The sequence below is a fragment of the Sinocyclocheilus grahami genome, unplaced genomic scaffold (genome assembly GCF_001515645.1).
Source record: "Sinocyclocheilus grahami isolate Dianchi unplaced genomic scaffold, SAMN03320097.WGS_v1.1 scaffold225.1, whole genome shotgun sequence".
Lineage (NCBI taxonomy): Eukaryota > Metazoa > Chordata > Actinopteri > Cypriniformes > Cyprinidae > Sinocyclocheilus > Sinocyclocheilus grahami.
The window spans coordinates 614,635-625,802 of record NW_015505404.1 but is presented as its reverse complement, the minus strand read 5'-3'; the positions used below and the strand labels follow the sequence as shown (position 1 = coordinate 625,802).

Genomic DNA, 11,168 nt, shown 5'->3' with positions numbered 1-11,168 from the left:
TATATATATATATAACATTTCTGTCCCCCTCACTTCTGAAATGATGGCTATGCCCCTGGTATGAATGATTTGCTAATGTTACTATTAAGTTACGAAAAGCATAATTATGTTATTTCTGAATGTTTTCCAAAATCCAAACGTTCAAAATGTCAATTTTTTTAATCTTCTAAAAACGTGTTAAAGTAGTGACATTGGTAACAAAGTACTAATGTTTGGTTATGCAAATGTTAAAGTAGTAACATTAAAAAAATGTAAGATGAATGTCCAACTAAAATGTTTTAGAAAAATGTTCCATAAATGATGTAATGCTTCTGTGCCAACTTTTTGAGAGGATTATTAATGGTAACTTTTAGATAACATTGAACAAAGGTTCTATTAATGTTACTGGAATAATGTTTGTTCATAACTTTCAGAAAACTTTGCAAGATCATTCCCTGTTTGCTGGGAAAACAGTTTTGGTTCCCAATGGTACCATTGTGTTGACAAAAAATATATAATAGAAGTCAATGGGAACCAAAACTGTTTGGTTACCAACATTCTTCAAAACATCTTCTTTTGTGTTTAACAGAAGAAAAAAATTCACAGATTTGGAACGACATGAGGGCGAGTGTACAAGTTTCATTTTTGGATGGACTATCCTTTTAAAATGGAGACCTCTAAAACATCATATCAATTTCATTAGAGAGATTTTTGAGCTTTTCTTATGAATCACAGTGCCACAGAATTTTGCTGTATGTTAAGTATGCTGCCACAGACAGAGTATTAAAAGGGAAGAAGAAAAATAGTAAGCGTCCTTGCAATTAAAACGCCCACGTAAACATAACACATTATGAGCAATAAAACCATGGCGCATCCCCATAACTCTTTAAACTGTTACTGGATTACCATATATCATCAGAGTACACAAACATCGATAAGTATTCTAGCTGCCCTACTACAACACGAGCCAAAGAGTTGTACTGAGTTGTGCCAATAAAATCGACTACACATTTGTTCAAGTTTTCTAGAATTCATGATTTCAAGAGAAATGTTACATAGTAATGCCCACAAAAATGGTTGTTCTCATACCACCACTGAGTGTTTATGTGTATGTTCTGAGCAGGATTCAGCTGTGTTGGGAGGTAACCTCCATCTTGCTAACTGAAGGTGTGTCTGTGTTTACAGAGGTATCTGCGACACATGAAATATTAATATCTGGAAGAGTTAGAGGAATAAAAAATGCCATCCAAAGTGAGAACAAGAGATTTACACACTTTCTGCTAGCTGTAAAAAGCAGCTACGTTTTTATATAACATAAAACGGGGAAATCCCAGTTATTTTCAACAAGTTGACCGGCACCTTTTTTTATGTAATAACAATAGTTTTATTTATATATTGGTATGAATAAATAATTGTGCAGACAGACAGAAAACAAGAAGCATTTAAAATGTTCTTTTAGACACCTTGAACAATTTTTAGAATTCCTTTTTTTTAGAGATCAGGGCACAGCTTCAAATGAGTGAGCGATCAGCAATATACAGTATAATATCAAAATAAAAAATAAAATAGTTTTACATGCGATTCACAAAATGCATCTGTCAAGCAAATTATAACTGTCTCGATATATTATTAAACATTATTAATAAGGGAGGTATTAATGAGCTCTATGTAGCAAGGAGTTATGCACACTTAAAATTGGTACATATTAGCCCTTACTATATTATGTCATTACATTGTTCTACATTCACTGGCTATGACAATAGTGGAATTGGATTTGGAATCAAAGAAAAGCAATCTACCACACAAAAGCAAAATTTGAGACATACGCGGCAACCCCTATTAAAGTTTTTTTCTGACTAAATAAATGACTTTTGCCCTCCTTAATAAGTTCACTGCATTGGCAAACATGATTGATTGCCAATTAAGCCTAAAAATTAAACATAAATCACATTGACTGAGGAATCCGCTGAGCGGAGCAGAGCACAGCGTTGAGTGAAAGTCATGAAAGCTGATCCAGGGAAAAAACTCCAAAGTCATGTATCCGCAGGAATACACTGTGTGCTCATATTTATGGTGATAATCATTCACAATTTGATGTTAATGCGTTCACCTCCATTGATTTGCCTCATCTGTTCATTATGCACTAAATGATAACGTACTTATTCACATAAAGCTTTTCTTTACAGCATATCGGTCATATTTACATTACTGCACCATCGTGATTTTTTGAAGCGAATCCATCTTGTGTCATTACAAATACACATATTTGAAAAAATTAAAAAAGTAGCTATGAGCAATGTATAATGTAAGACTATACAATATATACACAGTACTCTAACCAACATCAACTGATACAGACTAGTACAAAAACACCTTGAAGCGTAATGCTGTGCTGTTCGTTAAAATTAATCAATGAACCCGTCATTAATAAATTGGGATTAAACCGTCACCCAAAGGCATTCAGACTACAGACTAAAAAGTCTGACAATCCTGTTCCCAGGCAAAGCCTGTAGGTGAGCCGTGTTGCTTAGATTTACTTTTATTTGGTGTAATCCTTAAACTTAATCCTCTCAGGATCCTACAAAAGAAGATTACACTACAGAGTGAAATAATAACATTTTTGAGGGCTCTTTAAATTGCTTTGATACTCATAGCTCACCGATGTGATAATGTATTGCAGTAGACCTTCATTTAATTTCCTCTTAGATGAAGGGGTTCGAATGTTTGGAAATGTCTTTTTGCCATCTTTGATTTGTCCTCATCAGGCCTGGAGTCGTTTGCATTTTGGTCCTCCTATGAATGAAATTTGTGCTTAAAATGAAGTTTGCTATTTAATAAATAAATAATAAAAGCAAGCATTGGGACCTGAAAACATGTGTTTGTTGAAAACAAGTGTCCAAATGACATTCTTTTTGTTCTAAAAAGTTGGATTTGAAGCATAAAATGAATCTTATTCTACTACATGAAAATGTCAGAACCAAACCAGTCAGTATTGTTGTCTATGTGCTGAATATTTGAACTCTGAGATGAGTCTTGAGATGCGATTATATCCATGGAAACAGTAGTAGCACAGGCAAACAGAAGGTCAGAAAGGTCAGGCTTGTATGACTAGCGCGTCCCTTTAACAACTCCTGATTGGTCTCATCGGGGCTTCGGGAATCAGAGGCAGCTGCTGATTGGCTACGACTAGAGCACATCTCATATAGGTTTCCAGAAAACTGCATCTTTTTGGACTCTTGTCTCAAAGACTCCCACACCACAGCAGCCTCCTCAGGGCAGCCGGCCATGGCCACATTTGCACAGTCATGAAAATCATCCCAGGATCTGCAACAGACACAAGCTTAAGGTTAAATGTACTGAATATTTAATACCTAATCTACACGCTAATGAGCAAGAATCTGATCAAAATAAATCTGAAACATCCCTCATGTAGTCATAGTTTAAAAGGTAGCACTAGTACAGTATGGGGCTTTTTATGGTATGAACTTACTTATTGTCAGGCTCTGATTTATATTTAGACTCTTCATATGTTCTAACAAGTATTAAGCATTGTATTTGTTTTATATTTTGAAAACTTTGCAGCCAAAATAACGTTTTAGGTTGATCTACACTTTGAAATTACCAGAATGTATTTTTAAGGAGAAAGAATTTTAGGCATTGTTGAAGCTTTTGTGATTTTTGATGCATAAATATCGATGAACAGGTAAAATACTGCAGTGAAAATATTTTTATGAGAGCAAAAAGCTTGATGCAAGGATACAGAATTATAATTGAATTTTAAAATGAATTTTTTTTAAATGCCATTTTTTATGTTTCTTTGACAATAGCATTCTGTAATTACAAATGATATTGGTGGAAATGTTAAACAACATTTTATTAAAACATTTTTTTTTAGCATTTTATGTACCCTAAAAATTAAATGAAAAATTAATTGACTTTATCACAATTAAAAAATATTTTCACACTTTCTTTATAATAAGACAAAATTACAGCCTGTTCTAAGATAAATAAAATTATTCTGTTCAGATTTTTCTTTGTTTTCTTTACACATCTCATCTCATATTTCTTCTTGCTCTTCCCTGATTCTGTTGTTTCCTTGGCAACCAAGTACACTAATTTCTGATAAAACTTCATGGCAAAATTATTGATCGTGTTGGAAATAACACAACAACTGATGGACAGTAAATCATTATCACCTAAATAAATGTTAAAATGGTTAATAATTATTTTACTCTTCATTAAATTATCCTAGTTTTTGAAATGTAACTTTTTGTAATATTAGTAATATAATGTATTTGCATATTTGAACACTTAAAGTCTGAGTAAAACAATCTACACACAAAAAAGGAATTTGAAAAGTAGCAGAAATGAATGATGAAGGTAAAAAGTAAAAGTTCCCAAGAGTTTCAGAAGTTTTACTTTGACCTTCACATAACAAAAAAAAAAAAAAAAAACTCAACCCCAGGGACATAAAAGTTCCCACTGAAGAAACACTCTTTTAAGTTAAAACCCCAGTTCTTAAATAGACTGAAGCACAGCAAGACTGTTACCTATTAAACAGTTCACAGTGGAAGTCTGTCCTTCAACGCCACAAATGTGCTTCACTACCAAATCTTTTCTTAAACGTTCCTCTCAGATCTCTCAGTCTTGGCCTAAGCCTGACACTTTGCAATCTGTTGGGAGAATGTTGCAGTTCCAAAAGATCCCCTGACAGATGATCAGATACGTTTCTTGAGAACCCTCATGTGAACGCATAAGCGTGCAAGATCGTGCATACCTGTCTTTATGCATGTGTGCACGTGAACAGTGAGCTCAGTGGTGGTTTTAATTGGTACCTGGAGGAATAATACTTAAATAGCTGTGTTAAAGTAAGCACCGTCGTCATCGCCTGCATGCGTATGCCTTGAATGCTAAACACAGGACCTTATAAGGCTGTTGCGTGGATCACGATTCATTCAGAAAGTGGCGTAAACGGGCGATGTGTAACGGATTGAGCTTGACTGGAAGATATACAGGAGGCTGTTCTTTAACAACATCATGCTGCTACACAATGAATTCTTAAAGAGTTCCTGCAGCTACAGGGTGTGACATAATATAAAGTCATATCATAGATCCGTGATCTATGAAGGGGCAGACGGGAAAAGACAGACAGGGAGGTCTAGTCTTTAATTAGAATATCCAGCACTTGGGAGGAACGGAAAGATGAGTGAGCCGAGAAAGAAATGGAGAAAAGAGTAAAAGAGAGCAACAGCAAATAAGATGAAAGGCAATGTAGGGAGATAGAGAATGAATGAGGTGTCATATCAGTGAACTGTGATACTCTATATCACATTCTCCCTCTGACAACACAATGAATGGCGTACAGCAAATAATCCTGTGGTGTGAGCGAGGCATTTAATGTGGCTGTGCAGAGCAGTAAATGTGTTGATGGGTCATGCCTGTTATGCAGGACCTTTTGACCTCTGTAACATTTAAAAATGTGAATATGCTGATGTTTTATTGGACAAATATTAGTATGAAAAAAGTATGACAGACTTTCAGAAATATGCTCTGGTAAAGCTTTAACTAATGTTCAAATTTTAACATCACTATTTACACAATGGGAAGAAAACGAAGAGGATGGAAACTAGGATGGATGGAAATAATAAAAAGCTCAAATTCACCAGTGAGAGCTAGTTATAATTTATGATGATTAATTTGACCAAACAGGACGGAATGCCCTGTGTTGTCAACTCCTTTGTTCACGATTGTAATATTTTGATAAAAGAAAATTATGATTTCCATTTTTTTTTTTATTGAATATGAGAAAATGAGACTACTATTTTATGCAGTATAATAGGATGGAGATGTGGAAATGTACTGGTAAAACAAAACCCAGGTAAAAATGAATTTGAATCTGTTCTTCTCATTAGTGTATTAATGTGGACATATAAATATACTACAGAAGTTTGGTGTTGGTAAAACTTTTTTAATGTTTTTGAAATAAGCATCTTTTGGCTGCATTTATTTGATTAAGAATACAGTAAAACAGTAATACTGTGAAATATTATTACTGTTTAAAATAATTGTTTTCTATTTGAGTATTTTTAAAATGTAATTTTAAAATTTAAAACAAACTCTTCTGATGGCAAAGCTGAATTTTCAGCACCCATTATTTTGTAGCAATGTAAAAGTACCGTCACTTTTGATCAATTGAATGCATCCTTGCTGAAAAAAAGCATTCATTTAATGAAAAAGTATATTAATTTTGAACGGTAGTATTTATGTACAGCATAGACAGTGATGCTTGTGTTTGTGTTGTTCCAGGTTTTTTCCTTACTTGCAAATAGAGTCGATCTCCTGCGTATCCTCGTCTTTTTGGGAGCTGACAGACAGACTGTCTCCTAGGGCAAGCAGACACTGGGCAAACCCTTTATAGATGGAGCTGCACTTCTTTGTGGCTGCAGCAGAACATGGACTGGGGACAAGCACTAGAACAAACAGAGACACACAATTAACAAAATTCATGTAAATTTAAAAATAAATTCAGAAATGTTAGAAGTGGGGAGTCTGAACAGAATGCAGAACAATGACCTTCAAGATGTACCTTGAGATGTAAGATTAAGCGGATAGTTCTTCCAAAAATGAAAATTCTGTCATCATTTACTCACCCTCATGTCATTCCAAACCTGTATGAATGTTTTTCCTCTGTTAAACACAAAAGAAGATATTCTGAAGAATTTTGCCAAACAATTGACAGTAGCTACTGACTTCAGTAGTGCTTTTATTCCATACTATGGAAATGGGAACCATCATATTACATTCTTCAAAATATCCTCTTTTGTGCTTAACTTGAAGGCGAGCAAATTATGAATTTTAATCATTGGGTGAACTATCCCTTTAAATAAGCATTTTTCTAATTTCAGTTTGCCAAGCTTTCAAGCCTGTTATGTTTTTTTTTTTCAAAAGCTCAAATACAAATGAGATTTGTTCTTAAAAAAAAAATACACTCATTGTCCAAAACATAGGCAAGGTCATAAACAGACCAGCAGGATGACATTGAAAACACTCACAGCAGTACACAGTACAGCCTTCAGTGCCACCACTGCTGGATTTGTGGGGTTCTTGCTTATTTATAAATTGTTTATAAAGAGTATAGTTCTATGATTCATTGTTAGAACAGAACACAGGGTAATATTAATCTATAACCTTGAGGATATGGGAGAAAAATTCAATAGAAATGCTCTGAGCTTTACAGCTCCAGACGCTTGCTTATCAACACTTTTATAAGCTACCAAAGTTTGCTTCTCTCCAGCTAACAGGGACGTTCTCTCAAAGTTATGAAAAAACATTCTTCCAGTAATGTTCATAGAACATCTGTTCAAAGTAATCTGTCCTTTAATAACGTTCTCAAAATATTAGCACACGTGTATATCATTCATGGAATTGTTTATTTCTGAAACCTATTAGTTCGACATTTGTATAATATTTATTTTTTTAAATGTTACTACTTTTTATTTTCCCATAATTAAGTAACGTTCCAATAATTGCAAATCCAATCATTGCAAAATGATAGAAAGGAACGGTCCCTTAACATTTGCATAACCAAGAATTTAAATTTTTTTTTTTTTTAAATATGGATGTTTTTAACATTCAGAAAAAAAAATTTCATAACTAGATGGAACATTAGCAAAATGTTTTTAGAATATATTTTCATTTGATGGGTCTGTGCATGTGCCAGTGTCCTCCAAACCTCCACTGCTCCTTGTTGTCTCTCAATCTCTATAACCTCTACCTATCGACAATAAAACCACAGATGGAAGTAACGCTCAACCTAAGTGAGATATGCAAGAGGATCTTAATTGGGTCAGACAGCAAATCACCAGCACTCTCCTAATTCCCTTAAGGAAATGAATGATTAATATTTGATAGGATAGAGTTTTCTCTCTCTGTTCCCCCAAACAAGCCCCCCCCGCTAGCTTTATTCCCACACTGCTGCAAACCTATTGATTTTCAGCTATGTTTTTGCAGTGAGGTCAGAGGATTATTGGTTTCACTCATCCCATCAACATTTAATGAAGATCTGGAGATGGAGAGAAAACCCAGTCATACATTAAAGGAGGAGAAGACAAAGAACTCTTTCACAGTCACTGAAGCATTGCACGTAAATGGAAATAGCCGAAGAAATCAGAACGACTGAAGTGCTTTGATGATGCCAAGGGGCAATTTAGACAACCGTCACTCAATACAAGACTCACCAGAACTATCAATACTAAAATCATAAGGGATAATATAAAGTAAGCTGGCCACTATTACAAAATGTAAAAATAAAAAAGAAGTTTATCTTGCTTACATGGTTACACTCACCAAATAAATATGTGGACATGATGTATTGATTTGTTTAAATTATATTTTATTCATATTTTTAATTCCTGTATATTATATGAAAGCTTCCACAAAAAAAAAAAATATTATAAATAAATAAACAGTACATTACAAAAATCGGCCTAGCAAAAAGACAAACGAAATAACAAAAAACAAAAAAAATTTTTTGGGGATGAACTTGAAAATTTACTAAATTTCATTTGTTAACATTAGTTAATTAATTAGTTAAACATGAACTAACAATGAGAAATTCTTCTAAAGCATCTTAATTAATGATGATTTCAACATTTATACATTCAAAAGTTTTATGTTAATATTATAGTGGACATGAGCTAACATGAACTAACAATAAACAGCTGTTTTTATAATGTCTTATAATGTTGATTTCAACATTCATTACGTTATTAAAATCAAAGGTTTTATGTTAATATTATTATGGATATGAGCTAACATGAAAAACATAAAAAAAACGTGAAAAAAGTGTATCTTGCTTACATGTTACTCACCAAATTGATGTACTGATTTTAGTTCAAATTATTTAATTTAGCTTGTTCCTGTATAAAAGCTTCCATAAAAAATTAATTAAGCTAATTAAACAAACTAAATAAAAATAGTCCATTACAAAAACCGGCCTAGCAACAAAAATAAATAAATAATGAACTAATAAATTACAAAAATCAGCCTAGCAAAAAGATAAACAAAATACCATAAAACATAAAATAATTTTAATTTATTTGGATAAACTTTACAATTTACTATTTTATTTGTTAACAAATAGTTAATTAGCTGAACATGAACTAACAATGAAAAATTATTCTAAAGCATCTTAATTAATGATGATTTCAACATTTATACATTCAAAAGTTTTATGTTAATATTATAGTGGACATGAGCTAACATGAACTAACAGTAAACAGCTGTTTTTTTTATTAACTAACAATAACAAAGAGTAATAAATAAATACTGTAACAAATGTATTGCTCTTTGTTAATGCTAGTTAATGAATGAACTAACCATAACTAATTGGAAAGTGTTACAGATGAACCATTCCAGAAACATTTACATGCAGTACAGACCCCATACAAACAACCAAACCGAGCAGCCTGGGAGGAAAATGAAATCATCTAAGAAGTGGATACGTCCAAAAAGTCTCATCGGATCAAAACGGAGACAAGAACTTACTGTGTCCAATTACATATCTCTGAATTTGTATCTCTGGCCGATGCTCAAGCGGGTTGAAGAGTAGTCTGTACCACTGCCTGCATTAGTAATGTTATTACTGATGTTGTGTAATCCAAGAGTGCTGTCCACCCACACACAGCGTGATCTGGCCTGGCCCATTCAGCTCAGCGAGCCGTTATGACCCAGGCGGCAGACACAGGGTTTATTTGAACCACAACATTAATTTTTCATCTGTGGTGCCAGAGATCCACAGGGAGTCCATAGGGTTCTTAAATAAATAAATTATATAAAACAGGGCACTTGCATGAGAGGGGACTGCAGAGAGTGAATGAGAAAGAAAAGAGAAACTGGGAAAGATGGGGGAAAAAAGGAATGAAATAGAAGAAATGAAACAAAAAAAGGCAGCGTTTGAATTGGGTGTATCAATTTCAAATTAAATATGGTAGTAATCATATGAAATAATAAAATGTGAAAAAAAATTATATTTATATACATTTGATTTTATTACAAATATTTAAATTCATATACAATTTATATGCCAGAATAAATTAATAATATTCACTGTGTAATAAGTTTTTGGACTCTTTAAAGCGACAAAATTAATATAACATACTCTGTTCTCCAAGAGAGAATGAGATTAACACTGCAATACAGTTCATGCAATATGAATAGTTCACTCTAGTTGTAGAAATCACAATAGATTACAATTCAGGTACTATTACACAATACATAATCAAGCACTGTAACGTCATCCTTTTAAGGAACATGTTATGAAACCTTGAAACAAAAACGTCATAATAAATAATGTGGAGTGCTAAGAGCAAAACAGCTGCATAATTTCCTGTCCCTAGCGTGACTCAGACACAAGTTATAAAAACAGTCCATATCTATCTACAGTATCTATCTATCGATCTATCGATCTATCTATCTATCTATCGATCTATCGATCTATCTATCATCTGTCTACTAAGTATTGACTTCAAACTTTAAGACTTAAAAATGCTGAAATCAGATGACCTCTGGAGCATAAGATGGGCAAGTGATGATTGAGGTTTAGGCCACATATCTTCTATTCATGAGGTTGAATATGCAAGCTTTAGCCAGACCAGTGCTGAGCAAGCACATTTGCTGCTGAGGTTTGCTACATGTGCCTCTCGCCGACATCCCGCCAGGAGCATATCAAAATAAATGAAAACCATTTTTATTTGTCGGTTTCTGAAGATTTGCATTCACAAACACAGTAGTGCATGTAAATAAGGTTCAGTGGTGTAAGTAGACACGCAGGCATGTTGCCAAAGTATTTTTGCCAATTTTTTGCTCTTTATACTCATAGTCAAACCATTCAAAGAAAGAAGAAGGAAGTAAAATTGGGGTGTGTGGAATTTCCGGATGATCAAACCCTTGTGGAAAACTCAATATACAAACATTAAAACAATGCTTTGAAAAGTTCAGATTGTTAATGATTATATCACTGATACTTAGGTGCTCTCTAAAAAATGCTGGGTTAATTATAACTCAGTGCTGGGTTAAAAAGGGACAAACCCAGCTATTGGGTTATTCTGACCCAGCGGTTGGGCTGTTTTGACTCCGAGGTTGGGTTGCTTTGACCCAGAGGTTGGGTTGTTTTGACCCAGAGGTTGGGT

General features: G+C 33.7%; 1 protein-coding gene across 2 annotated transcripts in view; it reads right to left on the bottom strand.

Annotated features, from left to right (window-relative positions):
* Positions 1-1,595: 1,595 nt before the first annotated feature.
* The window catches only part of nrn1la (neuritin 1-like a), a 37,154-nt gene continuing 27,581 nt past the window's right edge, over positions 1,596-11,168 (bottom strand). The window contains exons 1-3 of one of the 2 annotated variants that reach the window (XM_016287790.1): positions 9,526-9,637; positions 6,299-6,449; positions 1,596-3,303 (exon numbers count right to left, since the gene is read on the bottom strand). In XM_016287790.1, coding sequence (XP_016143276.1) covers positions 3,024-3,303; positions 6,299-6,449; position 9,526 — 432 coding nt within the window. In that variant the 5' untranslated portion in view covers positions 9,527-9,637 and the 3' untranslated portion in view covers positions 1,596-3,023. Of the gene's footprint in view, positions 3,304-6,298; positions 6,450-9,525; positions 9,638-11,168 lie in introns of those variants that run through there. The other variant, XM_016287788.1, reaches the window with a different exon arrangement.